The 24,671-nt window shown below is 48.6% G+C and overlaps 1 protein-coding gene across 1 annotated transcript in view; it reads right to left on the minus strand.

The window, feature by feature from the left end:
* LOC143830829 (protein kinase C eta type) overlaps positions 1-24,671 on the minus strand; it is a 107,983-nt gene that overhangs the window by 41,652 nt on the left and 41,660 nt on the right. Inside the window, exons 3-9 of the mRNA XM_077323901.1 lie at positions 15,649-15,799; positions 13,599-13,633; positions 12,735-12,823; positions 7,522-7,651; positions 6,156-6,283; positions 2,458-2,601; positions 714-887 (exon numbers count right to left, since the gene is read on the minus strand). Coding sequence (XP_077180016.1) covers positions 714-887; positions 2,458-2,601; positions 6,156-6,283; positions 7,522-7,651; positions 12,735-12,823; positions 13,599-13,633; positions 15,649-15,799 — 851 coding nt within the window. The remainder of the gene's footprint in view (positions 1-713; positions 888-2,457; positions 2,602-6,155; positions 6,284-7,521; positions 7,652-12,734; positions 12,824-13,598; positions 13,634-15,648; positions 15,800-24,671) is intronic.

Consider the following 24,671-nt stretch of genomic DNA (forward strand, 5'->3'; position numbering starts at 1 on the left):
CCTGGGAGATCGCCTTTCTATCTATACCCTCCCGAAGAACACCACCCTCGTCAAATACCAATCAGTTGGTGGTCCCTGGCACTAAAGTGGGACATCTGGCCTCAACCAGGGCCAGGATATTTGCCCCTACCTTGCCCCTACCTGGTTGAATGAGCTCCAAAAGCACATCCGGGTCCTGCTGGAATTGGTGCAGTTCCTCAGGGACTGTAAGACAGAGCTTTTCTGCCAGGTTTTTTGCTTGGGACCAAAGTTAACACCATTTTCCTTTATTCCTCTGTAAATCCCCAGACCAAACTGGTTTGGGGGGATAAAATATATATTTAAAAATATATTTTGTGGAGAACCTGTTGCTGCTAATTCTTAATTTGTTAGCTATTTTAAATTAAAATTAATCTTAAATACAAATTTTTGTTTGTTTATTGTATTTTATCCATTATTTTGTACAGTGCCCTGAGCCGGCTTGCTGGGAGCATGGTCTAAAAATTGAGGGAGGGAGGCAGGGAAAAAGAAGCAAGAAGAAAGAAAGAAAGAAAGAAAGAAAGAAAGAAAGAAAGAAAGAAAGGAAGGAAGGAAGGAAGGAAGGAAGGAAGGAAGGAAGGAAGGAAGGAAGGAAGGAAGGAAGGAAGGAAGGAAGGAAGGATGGAAGGATGGAAGGAAGGAAGGAAGGAAGGATCTTGTAAACTGCTGCGAGATATTTGAGAGCTGATACTTACAGGCGTCTGAAAGCAGCAGAAGAGCTGGGTGAGGAAGGGATGGTTCCTGGCCAGTGTCAGGATCCGTTTCTCAGTCATGGTGCATTCCACATCATCGTCTTGGAGGATCACGTCTTTCTTCAGCACTTTGATGGCGTAGAGATAGCCCGTGTCTTTGGTTTTAGCCAGCATCACCTAAATGCATCCGGAAGTGGAAGAGACCAAAGAGAAGGATCAGCAGAAGAATATCAGCTTGGCATACCGAAGGTCCCAGGTTCAATCCCCACCATCTCCAGCTAAAAGGACCAGGCAGGAGGGGATAGGAAAGACTGACCTTGAAGACCAATGAGCTTACTTGGTATAAGCTGCTTCTTGTGTTCATGTTTATTAGGGAGGCAGTGGCTCAGTGGCAGAGCCTCTGCTTGGCATGTAGAAGGTCCCAGGTTCAATCCCCGGCATCTCCAGTCAAAAGAACAAGGCAGGGGGTGATGGGAAAGACCAACCTTGATAGACCAATGATCTGACTTGGTATAAGCAGCTTCCTGGGTTAACATTTATTAGGAAGGGGCTGTGGTTCAGTGGTAAAGCCACTGTTTGGCATGCAGAAGGTCCTGGGCATCACCAGTTAAAACAAAATAGGTAGGTGAAGGAGAAGACCTCTACCTGAGAACCTGGAGAGGTGCTGCACGCTTGTGTAGAGGTTCTAATTCAGTATAAGACAGCTGAATGTGTTCATGTACAATTGGAAAGGACCCTGACTCAGTGGAAGAACCTTTGCTCTTCTCCCATCCGGTCTGCATGCTTCTCATTTTTGGGACCCAGATGTTGGACTCTGCACTTCTCCTTATTGAATTGCATCTTGTTCTCAGTTGCCCACTTTCCCAGCATGTTCAGACCTCATTCAACTCTATCTTCTGGGGAATCTGCTACTCCTCCCAGTTTGGTGTCCTGCGCAGATTTAATGAGTAGGCCCTGTACCCTTCATTCAGATTATGGATAACAATGTGGGAAAGTACCAGACCCAGTACCGAGCCCTGTGGGACCCCGCTGCTCACCTCCCTCCAATTGGATGAGATACCATTCACGGCCACTCTTTGGGTGTGGTTTTCTAACCAGCTCCCTATTCACCTAACCACCTGAAAATCCAGTCTGCTGCTCTCCAGGTTATCTATCTATCTATCTATCTATCTATCTATCTATCTATCTATCTATCTATCTATCTATCTATCTATCTATCTATCTATCTATCTATCGATCCATCGATCCATCGATCCATCCATCCATCCATCCATCCATCCATCCATCCATCCATCCATCCATCCATCCATCCATCCATCCATCCATCCATCCATCCATCCATCCATATATCTATCATCTATCAGCTATCAGCTATCATTCTACCATCGATGTATCATCTATCCATTATATTTGTATACTGCCACTCCCAGCAAGCTGGCTCGCGGCGGTCCACATCATATAAAACATTCCATAAAATTTCCATATATTTCAACATTCCCAACATACAATAAAATCCCCCTAAAATCATACCCCTTACAAAAAAACCTATAACAACAATTAAAACAACAATACAGTTGGCGTTTAAACAATTAACAATTAACAATCAATAATTAAGATGGTGAGAGTAACATCCCATTCTTCACAGGCATTGGTAGGGTCGTAGCACCACAGATGGAAGAGGATAGGGGGTAGGTGACACATCAGAACATCCTGGGGAATGTTTTCAAAAGCCTGGCTGAAATCTCACCTTGCCAAAACTGCCTTTCCCCAGCACTCGGATAAAGAGCAGGTCCTCGATTTTCAGCCGACTGGCGGAAACTTCAGTGACGCCGTTCTCATCCATGGTGCTCTTTTTCTTCTGGCGCTTCAGCGTCGACTGGTTGACAAGTTTCTGCACAATGCAAAGGGAAGAGTAGGAAGTTACGGGTGGATCCCTTCAAGAAAGTAGCCCAGGTGAGTTACTCATTGATCACTCTGGCTACCGTCCTGCAGGTGGATGTTCCCAGGTAACTGCAACCATAAGGACAAGAAAGAGAGAGAGAGGTAGACAGCCAGTGTGGTGTTGTGTTTAAAGCAGGGTTGGCCAAACTGTAGATTTCTAAATGTCCATGGACTACAATTCCCACGAGCCCCTCTCCATGGACATCTGGAGAACCAGTTTGGCCACCCCAGCTTCAAACGGTCTTACTACAATCTGAGAAATCCAGGGTTGAATCCCTGCTTGTGCCATGGAAGCTTGCTGCATGACCTCTCTCCCAACCTAACCTACCTCACAGGGTTGTTGTGAGCATAAAATGGAAGGGAGGGGAATGGAGTAAGCAGCTTTGGGTCCCCATTGGAGTGAAAGGCAGGATACAGATAAAGTAAATAAATCAATACAAGAGTGTAACTTGCTCAGTAGCAAACTGAAAGCAGGCAGGGAGCTTAGAATCCAGGCCAGAGGAAGTAGTGATGGCTGCAAGCACAGATAGCTTTAAAAGGTAGGTAGGTAGGTTCGTGGTGAGAGGTCCATCAAGAGCTATTAGTCATGATGACGGAAGGGAGCCTCCATCTGCCAAGGCAGAAAAACCTCTGAATTCCAGTGTCAGGAGGCCACATCAGGCGAAGGCCTCGGCCTCTCTGCCCTGTTGTTGGCCCTCCAGGGGAACTGGCTGGCCCCTGTGTGAGACAGGAGGCTGGACTGGAGGGACCCCTGGTCTGACCCAGCAGGGCTCTCCTGATGTTCTTAGGAAGGCCTCGGCCTCTCTGCCCTGTTTCTGGCCCTCCAGAGGAACTGGCTGGCCCCTGTGTGAGACAGGAGGCTGGACTGGAGGGACCCCTGGTCTGACCCAGCAGGGCTCTCCTGATGTCCTTAGGAAGGCCTCGGCCTCTCTGCCCTGCTGCTGGCCCTCCAGAGGAACTGGCTGGCCCCTGTGTGAGACAGGAGGCTGGACTGGATGGACCCTGGTCTGACCCAGCAGGGCTCTTCTGATGTCCTTAGGAAAGCCTCGGCCTCTCTGCCCTGTTGCTGGCCCCCCAGAGGAACTGGCTGGCCCCTGTGTGAGACAGGAGGCTGGACTGGAGGGACCCCTGGTCTGACCCAGCAGGGCTCTCCTGATGTCCTTAGGAAGGCCTCGGCCTCTCTGCCCTGTTGCTGGCCCTCCAGAGGAACTGGCTGGCCCCTGTGTGAGACAGGAGGCTGGACTGGAGGGACCCCTGGTCTGACCCAGCAGGGCTCTCCTGATGTCCTTAGGAAGGCCTCGGCCTCTCTGCCCTGTTGCTGGCCCTCCAGAGGAACTGGCTGGCCCCTGTGTGAGACAGGAGGCTGGACTGGATGGACCCTGGTCTGACCCAGCAGGGCTCTCCTGATGTCCTTAGGAAGGCCTCGGCCTCTCTGCCCTGTTGCTGGCCCTCCAGAGGAACTGGCTGGCCCCTGTGTGAGACAGGAGGCTGGACTGGATGGACCCTGGTCTGACCCAGCAGGGCTCTTCTGATGTCCTTAGGAAGGCCTAGGCATCTCTGCCCTGTTGCTGGCCCTCCAGAGGAACTGGCTGGCCCCTGTGTGAGACAGGAGGCTGGACTGGATGGACCCCTGGTCTGACCCAGCAGGGCTCTCCTGATATCATTAGGAAGGCCTCGGCCTCCCTGCCCTGTAGCTGGCTCTCCAGAGGAACTGGCTGGCCCCTGTGTGAGATGGGAGGCTGGACTGGATGGACCCCTGGTCTGACCCAGCAGGGCTCTCCTGATGTTCTTAGGAAGGCCTCGGCCTCTCTGCCCTGTTGCTGGCCCTCCAGAGGAACTGGCTGGCCCCTGTGTGAGACAGGAGGCTGGACTGGATGGACCCCTGGTCTGACCCAGCAGGGCTCTCCTGATATCCTTAGGAAGGCCTCGGCCTCTCTGCCCTGTTGCTGGCCCTCCAGAGGAACTGGCTGGCCCCTGTGTGAGACAGGAGGCTGGACTGGATGGACCCCTGGTCTGACCCAGCAAGGCTCTCCTGATGTCCTTAGGAAGGCCTCGGCCTCTCTGCCCTGTTGCTGGCCCTCCAGAGGAACTGGCTGGCCCCTGTGTGAGACAGGAGGCTGGACTGGATCGACCCCTGGTCTGATCCAGCAGGGCTCTTCTGATGTCCTTAGGAAGGCCTCGGCCTCTCTGCCCTGTTCTTGGCCCTCCAGAGGAAGTGGCTGGCCCCTGTGTGAGACAGGAGGCTGGACTGGAGGGACCCCTGGTCTGACCCAGCAGGGCTCTCCTGGTGTCCTTAGGAAGGCCTCGGCCTCTCTGCCCTGTTCTTGGCCCTCCAGAGGAACTGGCTGGCCCCTGTGTGAGACAGGAGGCTGGACTGGATGGACCCCTGGTCTGATCCAGCAGGGCTCTCCTGGTGTCCTTAGGAAGGCCTCGGCCTCTCTGCCCTGTTCTTGGCCCTCCAGAGGAAGTGGCTGGCCCCTGTGTGAGGCAGGAGGCTGGACTGGATGGACCCCTGGTCTGATCCAGCAGGGCTCTCCTGGTGTTCTTAGGAAGGCCTCGGCCTCTCTGCCCTGTTGCTGGCCCTCCAGAGGAACTAGCTGGCCCCTGAGTGAGACAGGAGGCTGGACTGGATGGACCCCTGGTCTGACCCAGCAGGGTTCTCCTGATGTCCTTAGGAAGGCCTCGGCCTCTCTGCCCTGTTGTTGGCCCTCCAGAGGAACTGGCTAGTCCCTGTGCGAGACAGGAGGCTGGACTGGATGGACCCCTGGTCTGACCCAGCAGGGCTCTTCTGGTGTTCTTAGGAAGGCCTCGGCTTCTCTGCCCTGTTGTTGGCCCTCCAGAGGAACTGGCTGTCCCCTGTGTGAGACAGGAGGCTGGACTGGAGGGACCCTGGTCTGACCCAGCAGGGCTCTTCTGGTGTTCTTAGGAAGGCCTCGGCCTCTCTGCCCTGTTGCTGGCCCTCCAGAGGAACTAGCTGGCCCCTGAGTGAGACAGGAGGCTGGACTGGATGGACCCCTGGTCTGACCCAGCAGGGCTCTTCTGGTGTTCTTAGGAAGGCCTTGGCCTCTCTGCCCTGTTGCTGGCCCTCCAGAGGAACTGGCTGGCCCCTGTGTGAGACAGGAGGCTGGACTGGAGGGACCCCTGGTCTGACCCAGCAGGGTTCTCCTGATGTCCTTAGGAAGGCCTCGGCCTCTCTGCCCTGTTGTTGGCCCTCCAGAGGAACTGGCTAGTCCCTGTGCGAGACAGGAGGCTGGACTAGATGGACCCCTGGTCTGACCCAGCAGGGCTCTCCTGATGTTCTTAAAGGATGCTATTTGAAGCTGTATGTTCAGATGATGGAGCATCAGTGTAGGATTTCCCTACAATAAAATCAGTGGCTGTGCATGTTGGATCTTGTCCATATATTTCCCTGCATCTGATTCCACCCCCTGCAGAGTACAGGAAGATATTAGATTATGCTATACAATAAGGGGAGAAAGAATAAAAATGGAATCACAGACTCACCCCATTAGGCGAAATATTCCCTGGCTGCAACCCCATGCATGCCAGCGTCTTGGCGAGCTCTGCTGCATTGACCCCGCAGTTGGGTGCCACGTTGGCTTCGCATCGTATATGTGCATTTATTTTACATACTGAAAAGCAACAACAGCAAAACCAGAGAGTTAAATTAAGCAGCCCCCAAGTCGACGCTTCTGCCAGCCTGACTGCTAGAGAATTCTGGAGACTTCTTAGTCCATCCCTGTGTTTGCTGTACAGCAGCATTGTGTCATGGCTCAGTGGCGGCTTCTAATCCAGTGAGCCGGGTTTGATTCCCCACTCCCCCACATACAGCCAGATGGGTGACCTTTGGCTTGTCACAGCACTGATAAAACTGTTCTGACCGAGCAGGAATATCAGTGACAGTGGATGAGCGAGAGGATTGTGAGTGTCCTGCATAGTGCAGGGGGTTGGACTAGATGACCCAGGAGGTCCCTTCCCTCTCTATGATTCTATGGAAGGGGGGGAGCGAAAAGGAGGGTTTTAATGGCAAGGATCCTTCCTGGTAATCCGCAGTGATGAAGGGAGTAGAAATGAGGCTTAGGCCTAGGACCAACCTCCATGTAGCACCTAGAGATTTGCTATGGCCTTTGATCTCCAGATGACCAAGATCAGCTTCCCTGGGTGACAATGGACCCTTAGGAGGGTGAACCCTAGGGCACCCTGAAGTGCTTCCCCTCCTCAATCCCCCCTCCCCATGCTCTACCCCCTCCCCCAAAAAAGATCTCAAGGTATTTCCAGAACCAGAGCTGGCAGCCATGCCTAGAGCTTCTCACTGGTGACACAGTGGCAACACATTCAGCATGCACCACAATTGTCATCATCGGGTGGCCCGCTTGGGGACGGGCTTGTTGGGACTATGCAAGATCTGCAGTGGGTATGATTGAACGTAATACAGGGAACATCCTGCAGGGGGCATCGGAGGCTATGTGTATTTAGCATAGTTAGATCAGGAACTTCCTGATGATGTTCAAATTCTCTCCTGTGTCTCAATAGGAGACTTCCTGATCCTTTGGGCACATTTCCTCCCTGATTGCTTCTGGAACAAGAGTCAGTTAGACTGTTAGGACTCTCTCTCTCTCCCCTCTCTTCTTTACATCGTTATTTCTCTTCTCAATAAAACTTTGCATTGCTCCTCTTTTGCATACTTTGCCAATAAAAATTGCGGTTTGCCAGTTAGTAACTTCTAGTTTGTTTCTCAGGCTGACGCGAGTCCGCATAGTGCAACAGCCTACAATTTAGCACTTCATTGCCTCAGCTGAAATGGACGAGGACATGATGGAAAGGCTGACCCGGCAGGAGAAAGGCACAAAACGGAGAGTTCCCAGCTTACTTTTGCACTGCAGGCCCTGCCGCATGATGCCCCACAGCAAGGAGCCGCAGTGGTCGCAGAAGGTCGGCACTTTGTAGTTGTGGATCCGGAACTTGTGCGGAATGTTAATTCCAAACCTCTGTTCGGAAATCTGAGGAGGAAAGAGGAAAAGCCCGGAAGGATGGTCACACAGGAAGGCATAAATCAAGTAAAAGGGAGGGAGGGAGTTCATGTTTTGCCCCCAGTTGGCATCCAACTGATTTATAAATGGTCTCAAATGCAAGAGTTAAGAGAACATAGGAACATAAGAGAACTCATGGTGGATCAGGCCAATGGCCCACCCAGCTCAGCACTCTGTGTCACACAGTGGCCAAAACCCAGGGGCCGTCAGGAGGTCTACTAACAGGAGCAGTCCTCCAGAACCCCTTCCACAATGCCCCCCCCCAAGCACCAAGAAGAAGAAGAAGAAGAAGAAGAGTTGGTTCTTATATGCCGCTTTTCCCTACCCGAAGGAGGCTCAAAGCGGCTTGCGGTCCCTTTCCCTTTCTTCTCCCCACAACAGACACCCTGTGAGGTGGGTGAGGCTGAGAGAGCCCTGATATTATTGAAGAAGAAGAAGAGTTGGTTCTTATATGCCGCTTTTCCCTACCCGAAGGAGGCTCAAAGCGGCTTACAGTCGCCTTCCCATTCCTCTCCCCACAACAGACACCCTGTGAGGGAGATGAGGCTGAGAGAGCCCTGAGATTACTGAAGAAGAAGAAGAGTTGGTTCTTATATGCCGCTTTTCCCTACCCGAAGGAGGCTCAAAGCGGCTTACAGTCGCCTTCCCATTCCTCTCCCCACAACAGACACCCTGTGGGGTGGGTGAGGCTGAGAGAGCCCTGATATCACTGCTCAGTCAGAACAGTTTTATCAGTGCCATGGCGAGCCCAAGGTCACCCAGATGGCTGCATGTGGGGGAGTGCAGAATCGAACCCAGCATGCCAGAAGTCCGCACTACTAACCACTACACCAAACTGGCTCTCCAGACGAAGCATCACTGCCCCAGACATAAGAACATAAGAGAAGCCATGCTGGATCAGGCCAATGGTTCATCCAGGCCAACCCCTGTAACATCAAGAGGTCCACCTGCAAGACCAGCTGGCTGCACACACCACCATGCTGCTAATGTTCTTCTGCCGCCCCTTGGTTATAAGCACTCGGCACAAACACATCATGGCTGAAATAACTAGGAAGCATCAGTGGTAGAGTATCTATTTGGCATTCTGAAGGTTCCAGGTTCTATCCCCGGCACATCCAGCTGAAAGTATCATAAAGTAGGTAATGTGAAAAACTTCTACTGGAAACCCTAGAGCAGGGGTAGTCAAACTGCGCCCCTCCAGATGTCCATGAACTACAATTCCCATGAGCCCCTGCCAGCGAATCCTAGGAGGAAAATCCCACTGAAGACCCTTACTTCTATGTCTTCAAGCAAAGGTTGGATACACACTTTTCTTGGATGCTTTAGGATGCTTAGGGCTAATCCTGCATTGAGCAGGGGGTTGGACTAGATGGCCTGTATGGCCCCTTCCAACTCTATGATTCTATGATTCTATGATTCTATGTAAACATACTTAGAATTGTACTCTAAATCTTTAAGTCACCACAAGACCCCATCAACAGAAAAGAGAGAGAGTCCGGTAGCATCTTAAAGGCTAAGAAAAATTGAGTCAAAGGATGTCAAGGCTCACTTAAGGTGTGTGTGGTTTTCCCTTTTAACAAGATACAGGAATACTTTTGCACTGCAGGCCCCTGCCGCAGGATGCCCCACAGCTTCTGCTCAGGAAAACAAAAATAACCTCCAGGGAAAGAAACCTGAACAATGACAGGACCCCTTCTTCTGTAATTTGCATTTCAATGAATGCCTGTCCCTCTGGTTAATCCCTGTCTTGACCTTTATCTCACTTTGGCAGGTAAGGAAGAGAAAAGAGAATCGTTGTTTTTTTTTCCCTCCCCCAAACAAACAGATAGATGGAACAATGGGTTTCAGTCCAAGCTGCTGGTTTGGAAAGGGTGGACTCCTTTTTAATCAAAAGGACTTCAGGAATTTAGGCAGATTGTGAGCAGGAAAGGATGTGCCAGTGTTTGTCTCTTGTGGCCCTTTCTTGCATACCCAGGGAATTGCTGATTGCCACTGTGAGATGGTAGGTGAATTTCCTCCAGGCCAGGCTGGATTCTGGAGATTTTTGGTAGGGGGATGGATTCCTTGGACATGAAACTGGGGTCACTGTGGGTGTGCAGGTAGTTGTGATTTCCTGCATTGTGCAGGGGGTTGGATTAGATGACCCTGGAGGTCCCTTCCAACTCTTATGACTCTATGATTCTATGATATACTCAGCTGAAGGGTTCAGCATTTCTGCTACTGGTAAAGATTCACCAATGAAACAATGCAAAATGAGATTTCCACCCTCCCATGGTATGGGCAAAAGATCATTGGAAACAACTAATAGAAATTAGATAAATCAGCAAACTCAGTAGCACCTTTAAGACCAACACAGATTTATTCAAGGTGTGAGCTTTCGAACGTCTTGAATAAATCTTTCTTGGTCTTAAAGGTGCTACCGGACTCTGATTTTCTTGTGCTTCTTCAGATTAACCCGGCTACCCGTTTGCATCTACATAAATCAGGTTAGAGAGACAGATTTGCTATAAGTATGGCAGCTAGCTTCCGGATAGTGGTTAGGGATCTCCTGAGCTTACAACTGATCTACAGGTGACAGAGATCACCAGAATGGTTGCTTTGGAAGGTAGAGGCCCCGCCAATTGTCCTCCTCAGGCTCCCCCCCCCTGCCCAAATCTCCAGGTATTTTCCAACCCAGAGCTGGCCACCCCACCCACAAACCAGAGACGTTACTGTTCAGTTATGTAGCTGATGTATCTAAAATCCTTCAAGTGGTCATTTTACATATGGTTACCAAGGCCAGATGAGCCTCTTGTGGCGCAGAGTGGTAAGGCAGCCGTCTGAAAGCTTTGCCCTTGAGGTTGGGAGTTCGATCCCAGCAGCCGGCTCAAGGTTGACTCAGCCTTCCATCCTTCCGAGGTCGGTAAAATGAGTACCCAGCTTGCTGGGGGGTAAACGGTAATGACTGGGGAAGGCATTGGCAAACCACCCCGTATTGAGTCTGCCATGAAAACGCTAGAGGGCGTCACCCCAAGGGTCAGACATGACTCGGTGCTTGCACAGGGGATACCTTTACCTTTTACCAAGGCCAGCTTGGTCTTTGCTAGGAATAAGTAGCTAAAATATAGGTCCTCACATGGCTCCAGAACATGTTGGAAACTATGGTTTTACCATAACTTTCCAGCCATTCCTAGAAAGGCAATATACCACACCTGGGTTTTCTCCAGGAGCGAAATATTACCATTGCATTGATGGTGACACGCCCAAGAATGTAGGCCTTGTACCTATCATAGAATCATAGAATCCTAGAGTTGGAAGGGGCCGTACAGGCCATCTAGTCCAACCCCCTGCTCAATGCAGGATCAGCCCTAAGCATCCTAAAGCATCCAAGAAAAGTGTGTATCCAGCCTTTGCTTGAAGACTGCCAGTGAGGGGGTGCTCACCACCTCCTTAGGCAGCCTATTCCACTGCTGAACTACTCTGACTGTGAAAATGTTTTTCCTGATATCTAGCCTATATCGTTGTACTTGAAGTTTAAACCCATTACTGTGTGTCCTCTCCTCTGCAGCCAGCAGAAACAGCATCCTGCCCTCCTCCAAGTGACAACCTTTCAAATACTTAAAGAGGGCTGTCATCTCATATATATTCTTCTTTATTTTGTATTTATTTCTATTGCATTGAACACATATTAATTAATGATCCTTTTAAAAAGCCAAATTTTCTTTTTTGGAGGTGGGTGTAGGGGAGGACAAAACTGCACATTGGGAGTCCAGTAATTCTATCATCAGCAGAGGCAGGTAATGGTCTTTTGCCTTGAAAACCCTATAGAGTCACTATAAGCTGGCAGGGATTTGAGGTCATGTTCCAAAGTCCAGGTGGTATTTAATTTTTTAAACCTTGCTTTTTTAAAGCCCAGTTTACAAATCAAATGCAAAAAAAAAAAATTAAATGCATATTAAAAGGACAATGGACAAAACAAAACAGGGCAATCTGAATATTCTTTCTGCCTGACAAGCCCAGAGCCACATGTTTACTGAACATGCTCCCTTGCATAACTTGGAAAAACCCCGGTTCAAGGGTTACTATAGCCTCAAAATCATTAGGTTTCCTTTCCTTTCCTACTGTGTTCCTCTTTCAAAAAAGGGAATTCATATTGACCTACCTTGTTCTGAAGGCAAGGGCAGAAGAAATAGGGTTAAGAAATGTCTTTTGAAAAATCTGCTTCGTGCAGATTTTGTATCTTATTAATATTGGGCAAGCGTAATCAAATCTGATTTCCTGCAGGAGCCATTTTGCCTGGGGAAAGCGCTCTGTGTCACTCATAAACCTGTTCAGTTCCACGTTTGCGTTACTTAAGGACCTGCACATTAATGCATCTAACCACAATCACATATCCTCTGAAGCACTTCTCTCTCTCTTTTTTTTTTTTACACAAAATAGACCATATAAAGCAGGGGTAGTCAACCTGTGGTCCTCCAGATGTTCATGGACTACAATTCCCATGAGCCACATTTGTAGTCCATGAACATCTGGAGGACCACGGGTTGACTAGCCCTGATAAAGTATACCTTTAAATGGTAAATATTATCCTACATCAGTGGTTCTCAACCTTCCTAATACTGCTACACTTCAATACACTTCCTCATGTTATGGTGACCCCCAACCATAAAATTATGCAAGGGTTCTTTCGCAGAAATTAAACCAAAACTGGCCAATGGCATGAAGATCCATTGTTCAGGATTGTATTTTTTCCCGGGTTTCTCAGTTCAGTTCTGCCTCTTGTCCCACCAAGCCCATCTTGCTCTTTTCCGCTGCTCCAGATAGATGAACGCTCTATTTATATCTACCCCGCAAGGGTGTTGTGTGGATGAAATGGAAGAGGAGCAATGTCAGCCACTTTGGGACCCCCTTGGAGAGAAGGGCTGCTCGCCCTGCCACGACCCCTGTGAAAGGGTCACTCGACCCCCAAAGAAGTCCCGACCCCCAGTTTGAGAACTGCTGTCCTACAGTGATGCTAAGAATTACCCCCTATGCCACCCACAAATACCCCACTGCTGTGATTGTTGGTTTTTACCTTTGTGTCTGCCTTCTTGCTGTTCTTCTGGCATGTGCAAGCAGTAACAATGAGATGGTGGCAACGCTTGTGCACAACACACGTGCAAACTGGAACACAAAAGGACACAGAAGTTTTACTGGAAGCCATGGAAACGAACATTCAGCGGTAAGGGACTTAGTACACAGGGACAGGCTGGTGTGTTTACCCCGCAGCTGCTGCAGTTGCCGATACAGCACAATGGCTGTCTGGCTCCCAGATTGTAGCTTTCCCTGCATTTTCCCTGCCATGGACTCCGGCAACCGTCTTCATTCCCCCAACCTGCACCACTAAGGATTTTCAGGGTGTTTTTTAAATTGGCGATTGATTGTGTTGAGCCCTACCACAATAATAATCTGACTATTGGGTCCATCCGATTCCTAGCTTTCATTTCCCAAAAGGAAGCCTGTTGTCCCTTTTGTTGCGAACAAACACCTTGCTCTTTATAGCTCTGTGTTAATGCCTTGCCCTTACATCTTTGCATCAAAAAGGGCAAGAGAATGGTGTATTTATTTAAATGGAACCTGGGAATTCAGAGCCTCTGCCCCCCCTCTTCCCATTCCTCCTGTGTATTGCTCCCCCTAGTGGTCAATTCAGTCTTACACTGCTTTATGGCTGGCATAAAAGCCACAGTATTATGCCAGACATGAAGCAATGTATTATAGAACTGACCAGTAGAGAGAGCCAAACACATGTAGAATAGAGACATACACACACTCCAGAAGCATCAGGAACGGCGAACTGAGAAAAATGAGAATAAAGACAAGCTCCGGATTCCAATTCATTTCAATAGGGATAGAAAATGCCAAACTTGCAATATGTAATTTAACCAATAAAGCATTGTACCTTGACACTGGTATCCTTGCTTCCCAAATACGCCCCTGGACAAGAGGAAAAACAGATAATGTGTGAGTTTGATAAATATAAAGGCTCAGATGTAAATTCTCTCTTTCACCTGGATGGTCTCCAGTCTACAGAGGTCAGTTCCCCTGGAGGAAACAGCAGTTCCTTAAGGTGGGCTCTATGGAGCCCCCTCTCCTCCCCAAATTCCACCCTTCCTGGGCACCTCCACCAAATCTGCAGGAGTTTCACAAGCAAGTGTTTTGTTCCCTTTAGCACTCAGTTCTATGTTACACTGCTTTATGGCCAACATGAAAGAAGAGAAGAGCTGTTTTTTTTTAATATCCTACTTTTCATTACCAAAGGAATCACAGGAGGTTTACAAACACCTTTTGCTTCCTCTCCCCACAACAGACACCCTGAGAGGTAGGTGCGACTGAGAGAGCTTTAGCAGAACCAAGAAAGAAAGAAAGAAAGAAAGAAAGAAAGAAAGAAAGAAAGAAAGAAAGAAAGAAAGAAAGAAAGAACTATATACTTGAACGCTCATGTTCTCAGGCTGACCACTATGTGACAAGAGCATTGGTCTGGATGGACCACTGGCCTGATCCAACATGGCTTCCCTTACGTTCCTATGTCTGGAGCAGTGATGCTCTGTCTTCTTGGTGCTTAGGGGGCCAAGTGTGGGAGGACTTCTGGAATTCTGGGCCTGCTGGTGGACCTCCTGATGGCACCTGGATTTTGGCCACTACGTGACACAGAGTCTTGGAATTCTGGGCCTGCTGGTGGACCTCCTGATGGCACCTGGATTTTGGCCACTACGTGACACAGAGTCTTGGATGGGATGGGCCATTGGCCTGCTCAAGCATGGCTTCTCTTAGGTTCTTATGAAACACTCTGTCACCGTGAACAGGAAGCAGAAGGTGCAGTCAAGGCATACCAATGGATGGTGACCCCAGCAAGACATGTTCAGAGGTGGTTTGCCATCACCTTCCTTGGCAGTCTCACCATGGCCAATCTTGCGAGCTCCCGAGCTCAGATGAGTCCAGGCTGAGCTGGGCTATTTGGCTGCAGTGCACGAAGCCACTTCCAAATCCCCAGTGGTAGATCATAGAACCATAGAGTCATAGAATCATAGAGTTGGAAAGGGCCACACAGGCCATCTAGTCCAACCCCCTGCTTAAAGCAGGATCAGCCCTAAGCATCCTAAAGCATCCAAGAAAAGTGTGTATCCAACCTTTGCTTGAAGACTGCCAGTGAGGGGGAGCTCCCCACCTCCTTAGGCAGCCTATTCCACTGCTGAACTACTCTGACTGTGAACATTTTTTTCCTGATATCTAGCCTATATCGTTGTACTTGAAGTTTAAACCCATTACTGTGTGTCCTCTCCTCTTCAGCCAATGGGAACAGCATCCTGCCCTCCTCCAAGTGACAACCTTTCAAATACTTAAAGAGGGCTATCATGTCCCCTCTCAACCTCCTTTTCTCCAGGCTGAACATTCCCAAGTCCCTCAACCTATCTTCACAGGGCTTGGTCCCTTGGCCCCAGATCATCCTCGTCGCTCTCCTCTGTACCCTTTCAATTTTATCTACGTCCTTCTTGAAATGAGGCCTCCAGAACTGCGCACAGGACTCCAGGTGTGGTCTGACCAGTGCCGTATACAAGGGGACTATGACATCTTGTGATTTTGATGTGAGAAGAAGCAACTTCTTTGTTACTTCTCCCCCCCCCCCCCAAAAAAAATAGTTTGGACAACTTGCATCAGTGAAATTTCCACTGGTGACTTCCAATCTCAAGACAGGAGGGCAGACGAAGCGCTTCATCCAGGGGTGGCCAAACTGTGACTCTCCAGATGTCCATGGGCTACAATTCCCATGAGCCTGTATCAGCATGGCTCATGGGAATTGTAGTCCATAGACATCTGGAGAAGCACAGTGTAGCCACCCCTGGCTTCCGCTAAGACTTGCAAAGTGAAAGATCCATGTGGGCATCAGATTCGGGATGAATAGGGATCATGGCAGAGGGGAAGGCCGGTGCCAGTCCTTAAGCTGTTCTTACCAGATGAACTCCCGGCAGTGCGAACAGTACGTGGGCTGTCGCAAATACGTGGCCATAAACTTGTGTCCGTTGACTTGGTGGACTCTTCTGCGCATGGCCCGTTGGCGTTTCCGGGTGAAGTTTTTAAAAAGCCGGTCCCGCTGGAGTGTTCCTGTGGACACAAAGACATTTGTTTTTTACGGGACAGTGAAGAAAAACTGGAGAGCCAGTTTGGTGTAGTGGTTAGGAGTGTGGACTTCTAATCTGGCATGCCTGGTTCGATTCTGCACTCCCCCACATGCAACCAGCTGGGTGACCTTGGGCTCGCCACGGCACTGATAAAACTGTTCTGACCGAGCAGAATATCAGGGCTCTCTCAGCCTCACCCACCTCACAGGGTGTCTGTTATGGGGAGAGGAAAGGGAAGGCGACTGTAAGCCGCTTTGAGCGGGTAGGGAAAAGCGGCATATAAGAACCAAGTCTTCTCTTCTTCAAAAACGGCTCATCTTGAAGTTTGACATTATTTCTTTTCAACGTAGCTCAGCCCTGGAAAATTATCCCATCATCTCTTCTTTCTCCTCTTCTCCCAGCCCCCAATCCCCTTTTGACACCCAGGACTCCCAAACTCAGTGTGAAAGCTTCTGTATATTATTATTATTATTATTATTATTATTATTATTATTATTATTATTACTACTACTACTACTACTACTACTACTACTACTACTACTACTATTACCATTACCATTACCATTACCATTACCATTACCATTACCATTACCATTACCATTACCATTACCATTATCATTATCATTATTAGATTTAGATTTTTTTCTCGCCTCTCCCGACAGGCTCGAGGTGGGTCACAACAACGAACCCCATTAAAATTCCCATTAAACCATCAATCTACTAACACGACGGCTAAAAATCCCATCCCTCCCCCAATTATCAAAGAGGTGAAGAGGAAAGGATAGGGGAGTAGCGTACACTCCAACTCCTAGGGGGGGAGCGAAGTCCCTGATTCGCTGATCCCAGCCTCAACCATAGACCTGGTGGAAGAGCTCCGTTTTACAGGCCCTGCGGAAAGCTGACAAATCCCGCAGGGCCCGCAGATCACCCGGGAGCTCATTCCACCAGGTAGGGGCCAGGACAGAAAAGGCCCTGGCCCTGGTCGAGGCTAGGCGTGCTTCCTTAGGGCCAGGGATGACCAACAGGTTCTCACCCACAGAGCGTAAGGCCCTGCGAGGGGCGTAGAGTGGTAGGCATTCCCTCGGGTATAGATTCAAATGGGTAGCCATGTTGGTCTGAAGTAGTACAATAAAATCAGAGTCCAGAAGCAACTTTAAGACCAACAAAGATTTATTCAGGGTGTGGGCTTTAGTCTGACAAAGTGTGCTTGCACTCAAAAGCTCACACCCTGAATAAATCTTCGTTGGTCTTTAAAAAAGGTGCGACTAGACTCTGATTTCATTGTGCTTCTTCTGTATAATTTGCCTTTGCAATCTCCCAGGCGGAGCGATGGAGGGGTAGGAGGAAACATAGAATCGTAGAATCACAGAGTTGGAAGGGGCCATACAGGCCATAGAATCATAGAATCATAGAGTTGGAAGGGGCCACACAGGCCATCTAGTCCAACCCCCTGCTCAACGCAGGATCAGCCCAGAGCATCCTAAAAGCATCCAAGAAAAGTGTGCATCCAAACAAAATGCTTTGGAGCCTGGTCATTTTAGAGGCCGTTGCTGCTCTTAACCGCTATGCCCAGCTGGCTGTCGTCCATATTACTGCTGGTTCCAGCTCCCTGCCTAGACTCCAGGACGTTTGCCTTAAGAGGGGCTGGGCCACGATTTCCGTCTCATCCATTTAAGTCTCTGAAATCTTACGGACGACATCCTTCCTCTGGGTTTTTCTTAGAATTCACAGGAAGCGCCAGACGGCTTCGATGGGGCTGAGCTATGGCCCTTATCCCCCATCATTACGCCCTTCCCTGTTCTCACAGAAGGGCTATTTTTAATCTGCTCTGTCCATGCTTCCCCTTTCCACAATGAGCCATTGTGTCTGCGGACACCTTGAGAGACATCCAGGCATCCATCCAGGGGATGACCAGTTTGCAAACCAGTTTGCTTTAAGAGCTCAGGGAGGGAGGGGGGTCCTAAGTCATGCTTGGAAAGTCACGCTAGGAAACCCCACAAATCGGGATGGGCTGGGGAAGGGATCCTGGATTTGTTATTATTTATTAAATTTCTATACTGCTCTCTTGTGGCGCAGAGTGGTAAGGCAGCAGACATGCAGTCTGAAAGCTGTGCCCATGAGGCTGGGAGTTCGATCCCAGCAGCCGGCTCAGGGTTGACTCAGCCTTCCATCCTTCCATTCCTTCTCCACAAGAAGCCTGCAGGGTGACTTTTGGCCAGTCAAAGTTCTCTCAGCCTCATCTAGCTCACTGGGTGTTTGTTGTGGGGAGAGGAAGGGAAGGCGATTGGAAGCCACTTCAAGAATTCTTCGGGTAGTGAAAAAGCCAAGTACAAAATCTTATTTATCTTCTTCTCCCTCTCTCACCTTCTTCTTCTCCTCCTTCTCCTTCTCCCTCTCCCTCCTCCTCCTTCTTCTTATCAGAAGAGAGGAAGGGCAAAGATGGGTATCTCAATGTCAAGGTTATCAAATTAGCATCCATAATGAGATACAAAAGAGCCTCTTGTGGCGCAGAGTGGTAAGGCAGCCGCCTGAAAGCTTTGCTCATGAGGTTGGGAGTTCGATCCCAGCAGCCGGCTCAAGGTTGACTCAGCCTTCCATCCTTCCGAGGTCGGTAAAATGAGTACCCAGCTTGCTGGGGGGTAAACGGTAATGACTGGGGAAGGCACTGGCAAACCACCCCGTATTGAGTCTGCCATGAAAACGCTGGAGGGCGTCACCCCAAGGGTCAGACATGACTCGTTGCTTGCACAGGGGATACCTTTACCTTTACCTAATATGCATTGAAAGTGCATTATCCAATGTGTGCATAATAGGCCCAGGAGCACATTTACCAAACGTAGTACGGTAGGAACTACCTTTACCTTTATAGACACAACAAAAGTTTGTAAGCCACCAAATCCATGTTGTTTGGGAGATATATTTTGCTTCTTCAGAAATATGCTGGCCTCGAAACTTTTCTCTACAAAACTCTCTTTTTTACCTCAGAAAAACAAACATACCCTAGATATCAAACTGTGAGACATGCTCTTGGCAGCTAAAACATTCTCTGTCTGCGATAAGAACCCGAGGGCATGTGAAATCCCACACTTGAGAGAGACTTGCAGAGAAATCCTAAACAGAGTTACTTCCGCCTAATTCTGAAGACTGCAATGGACTTAAAATGGTGCAATTCTGACCAATTCCGCACATAAGCTCAGGACGCTATCGATCTCTTAAGTTCCATAGTTTCCTCCCCAAAAAGAGAAATTCATCACATGATGAATTCATCTGTAAGGTCGTAAATACAACTGATCAGCACATGACCCTTTGGTTTCCCCCCCCCCCCCCCGTATCCTGATGCCCTCTGCATTCCTAGAGGACAGAGCGTGGATGTGGGAGGGAGGGATGTACACGGGGAACCTGGTCTGAAGACAGAGAGTCAGCTTCTAGGTGGGGCCTGGAGATCTCCCAGAATTACAGCTCACCTCCAGACTACAGGGATCATGTCCCCTTCACTGGCCATCTTCAAGCAGCGGCTGGACAGCGGCTGGATGCTTGAGGCTGATTCTGCCTTGAGCAGGGGGTCAGGCTAGATGGCCACTCCCAACTCTGTTGTTGTTGTTAGGTGCAAAGTCGTGTCTGACCCATCGCGAGCCCATGGACAATGATCCTCCAGGCCTTCCTGTCCTCTACCATTCCCCGGAGTCCATTTAAGTTTGCACCGCCTGCTTCATTGACTCCATCCAGCCGCCTCATTCTCTGTCGTCCCCTTCTTCTTTTGCCCTTGATCGCTCCCAGCATTAGGCTCTTCTCCAGGGAGTCCTTCCTTCTCATGAGGTGGCTCCCAACTCTAGGATTCTGTGATTCCATTTCTGAAAGCTCGATCACTGCTTATTAAAATATCCTTGTCAGCAAACCTGGATCTTGCATATCATTTCCTTGGGATTTCTGCAGACCTAGAGTCACCAACAGGTAGCTCTAGAAATTACTGGAAACTCTATGACCTGTGTCATTTCCTTTTTTGTGCAAAGTAATGCAGCCTCCCCTGCCCCCACTCACAATCCTCACACTGGTTTCTAGGCACTGCCTGGGCAGCTCTCCTTTCCTGCTTTGCTGAGCAATCCTAAACAGGATTATTAGTGCTGCTCTCAGGATGCAATAAATCATTCGGATAGGGAAGCTGCCACAGGCTCAAATGCAAGGGCACCGTTCAGTTAAATCAATTGACTATTATCTATTTCTATTGATTCAATATTTGCATCGAGTAAACAAGGAACGGCTTTTAGAACAGCACAGGCCCATCCGTGGCTCCTCCCATCCAGACCTGTAGCTCAAATTTCGAGGTGCGCTGTTCGGAACAACATGTTAAAATTGCAGGGCTCCTCTCCGACACATTGTGAAATGTCTGGAGATAATTGCATGCATTATAGGTGTCTCTTTTCCTCCCCAGCTGTTGATTTCATAGAGCTATGCGGACCATCTAGTCCCACCCTCTGCTCAATGTAGGATCAGCCTCAAGCATCCAAGAGAAGGATCTGTCCAGCCGCTGCTTGAAGACCACCAGTGAGGGGGAGCTCACCTCCTCCTTAGGCAGCCCATTCCATTGCTGACCTACTCTGTGAAATCCCCCCCCCCCCGATATCTAGCAGATATAGTTCCAGATGTAATCTTTACTGGGAAAGATTATTTGCAAACATATATCATCTTCGTCTGCTTCAGTCTCCCTACAAAAGGAGTACATTGCAAGCCTCTTGTGGCTAGGCTGAAGGCAGACTACATGTCACACATCAGCAGAGGCAGAGATCTAAGCTTCATGGCTGCTTGCCTGCTTCCCTGTAAGGCATACACACTGAGCTGCTTTTCCTAAAGAAAGGGGAAGTGGGTGGGAGCCCACGGTAAACAAAGGAATCCCCAGAGCATATGATGAAAATTACCACTGCTCATGGCTGCAGTTCCCAGCACTGACCACCCAGCACCACTAGTGAGCACAAAGGTGCCGCTCAACTGCTTAAACAGCTTAACGACAGCCCTCCTGGGTTGCTTTCGACAAATTACTTGCTGATTGCAATTCCAACATTCAGATCCATTCTTCCCACAAAAGGAATGAGTTCTCACCCCCAAAACAATTGGAAGTGCCCGTCGTCTAAGAGCAGGGACCTTCTAAAACCTAATGGGATGGGATGATGAGAGAGTACAGGAGAAATGACAGAGACGGCCCCCTACACAAGAGCCTGATGCGGCAGAGAATATTGGATTGTTCTTAACACCGGGTACTGCCCACAAATGCCAAGTCACGGCCGTGCTGAATATTCATATGACATTTCCGACAAGAGCTGAAGGGACACTGTAAGGAGATTTCGATCTCTGCCTAGATCGTGCAGATGGCGACCCAAGTGCCTCTGTAAATCAGGAAAGGAGAGCCAGCTTGGTGTAGTGGTTAGGAGTGCGGACTTCTAATCTGGCATGCCGGGTTTAAATCTGCACTCCCCCACATGCAGCCAGCTGGGTGACCTTGGGCTCGCCACGGCACTGATAAAACTGTTCTGACCGAGCAGTGATATCAGGGATCTCTCAGCCTCACCCACCCCACAGGGTGTCTGTTGTGGGGAGAGGAAAGGGAAGGCGACTGTAAGCCGCTTTGAGCCTCCTTCGGGTAGGGAAAAGCAGCATATAAGAACCAACTCTTCTTCTTCTCTTCTTCTTGGAAATGAGCCGTGATTCACAAAAGTTCCTACCTTACTACAATGTTTGTTAGTCTTAAAGGTGCTCCTAGGCGTATTATGCACACATTGGGTAATGCAATTTCAATGCATATTAGGTAAAGGTATCCCCTATGCAAGCACCGAGTCATGTCTGTCCCTTGGGGTGATGCCCTCTAGTGTTTTCATGGCAGACTCAATACGGGGTGGTTTGCCAGTGCCTTCCCCAGTCATTACCATTTACCCCCCAGCAGCAAGCTGGGTACTCATTTTACCGACTCCCAGCCTCATGGGCAGAGGTTCAGACAGCATGTCTGCTGCTTTACCATTCTGCACCATAAGAGGCTCTTACTCAATGCATATTAGAAGTAGATTATCCTGAGTCCTGGGCCCATTCTACACACATTGGATAATGCACTTTCAATGTATTTTGGCAGCTGGATTTTCCAGTGCAGAACAGGATAATCTACTTCTAAAGTGCATTTAAAGTGCATTATCTATTGTGTGCAGAATAGGCCCTGGATTCTTCCTGTTTTCTACTACTGCAGACAGACTTAACCCAATGGTCCACCTTGCTTTAACTGAAAACAGTAAGTCTAATGTCTTGCGAGGAAATGAGGAGTGTCAGTTTTTGGTCCATTAACTCAACAGTGGGTGTGTCACTGTGCTGGTCTGAAGCAACAGAATACAGTTTGAGCCCAGCGGCACCTTTAAGACCAACAAAGAGCTTTCGGCTTTTTGCAGGGCCTGTGAAACTGAGCTCTTCCGCCAGGTCTATGGTTGAGGCTGGTGCCAGTAGAAGATCAGAATGGGGCTCCCCCCTTGGAGATATGCTCCCATGCCAATCCATCTATTGGCATGGCTGGTTGTCACACCCCTCCCCTCGCCACCCTGGCTGTTAATGGGGTTGTTAAGATAGTCTGTTATTATTTCCGTCAGATGGTTTTGTATTTTTGTGATTCTATCTATCTATCTATCTATCTATCTATCTATCTATCTATCTATCTATCTATCTATCTATCTATCTATCTATCTATCTATCTATCTATCTATCTATCTATCCAGCCTTCCTTCCTTCCTTCCTTCCTTCCTTCCTTCCTTCCTTCCTTCCTTCCTTCCTTCCTATCTATCTATCTATCTATCTATCTATCTATCTATCTATCTATCTATCTATCTATCTATCTATCTATCTATCTATCTATCTATCTATCTATCTATCTATCCAGCCTTCCTTCCTTCCTTCCTTCCTTCCTTCCTTCCTTCCTTCCTTCCTTCCTTCCTTCCTTCCTTCCTATCTATCTATCTATCTATCTATCTATCTATCTATCTATCTATCTATCTATCTATCTATCTATCTATCTATCTATCTATCTATCTATCTATCTATCTATCTATCTATCTATCTATCTAGTCATATGTATATTTATATACCGCCCTCCCCTGAGGCTCAGGACAGTTTACATGGAACTGGAATAAAAGCATTACAGATAACATGATAAATTGAACAGTAGTGAAAGAGTCATAACAGGAGAACATTAACATAAAGGAACAAACATGATGTGAACATCCAGTTTTAACTATAACGTACTGAAGGACCTGTAGGGTGGACATGTCGGTGGTGGTTCTCATGGGAGGGGGGCTCAGGGGCCAATGGGAAGTGATTCAATTCAGGTCGACCTCAACCAAAAGCCTGGCAGAAGAGCTCCCTTTTGAAGGCCCTGCGGAACTGTTAAAGTTCCATCATGGCTCTGATCTCCTCCGGGAGCCCGTTCCACCAGGGGGGGGCCAGGATGGAGAAACCTGTGTCCCTGGTTGAGGCCAGGGATCACTAAGCAGTTGGCAGTAGCAGAGTGTAAGGCTTTTTGATGGGTTTTTTATTGGGGATCGTATTTATTGTATTGAACTCTTTATGCAGCCTGCCACGAGCTGGCATGGTGAGAGTGGCAGGCAATAAATTGAAGAAGAAGAAGAAGAAGAAGAAGAAGAAGATACAGCCGAATTAAACTGTATGGGACTTAAAGGTACCACTGGCCTGAAACTTGGTTCTGTTGCTTCTGCCTAGTTGGGGAAACGGCCTCACCTGCCCCCTTACAAAATGCCAATGCCTTCCACCTGACTCACCAAGCCTCTTCCCCACATCTGAGTTCTTCCCAGGGAGCCCAACTCCCAAACGTGCCCTGCCCCAGATAGCACAGCCGCATATTTCCCACTGGTTAGCTGCCATTTCTATCTGACAGGGAGGACAAGAATGCGCCGCAGGTTTCTGTGGCTGCATGCTGTTTATCTCTTCCCTCTCCGGCATCGACTCCTACACACGAGAGGAAAAGCAGCCGCTCTCTCCCCACCACCCCGGATCCACTTTCATATTTAGATCAAAACCTTTGGGGACTCGTTTCCATAATCTTGGCGTAGGTGTGATGCTTCCTTCATGGCTCAAGATGCCTTGCCTGCTTCTATAGCGACGTTCCGGGTGTCCACAAACACACAAACCTGTCCCACTTTCTGAATGGCTTTGCAGGAATCAACTCTTGATATAAGAACCAACTCTTCTTCTTCTTCTTCAGTAATATCAGGGCTCTCTCAGCCTCCCCTCCCTCACAGGGTGTCTGTTGTGGGGAGAGGAAAGGGAAGGAGATTGTAAGCTGCTTTGAGCCTCCTTCGAATAGAGAAAAGTGGCATATAAAAACCAACTCTTCTTCTTCTTCTTCTTCTTCTTCAGTAATATCAGGGCTCTTTCAGCCTCACCCACCTCACAGGGTGTCTGTTGTGGGGAAGGGAAAGGGAAGACAATTCTTCTTCTTCTTCTTCTTCTTCTTCTTCTTCTTCTTCTTCTTCTTCTTCTTCTTCTTCTTCTTCTTCTCACCCTGGAGCTCGACAAACTAATGGAAGTTGATGCCTTGCATTTTCAGTTTATAAGTCATCTAGTATGCCTTTCAGGAGATAAATAAAGTAAATAATACGAATTCCCACCGGGTAGCCCTATTAGTCTGTTGCAGTAAAATTAAACTGCAATCCAGAGCTACTTTATAGACCAACAAAATTTATTACATCACCAGGTTGGGTGAGGTGAGTATTCAGTGATGCATAGGGTTGCAAGCTCCGTGTTGGGAAAGACTTCAAACGTTGAGTCCTTCCTTGAGTTTTTAAAATGGACTCGGTTTGAGTCCCATAAATCAT

The sequence above is a fragment of the Paroedura picta genome, chromosome 2 (genome assembly GCF_049243985.1).
Source record: "Paroedura picta isolate Pp20150507F chromosome 2, Ppicta_v3.0, whole genome shotgun sequence".
NCBI classification, from domain to species: Eukaryota; Metazoa; Chordata; class Lepidosauria; order Squamata; family Gekkonidae; genus Paroedura; species Paroedura picta.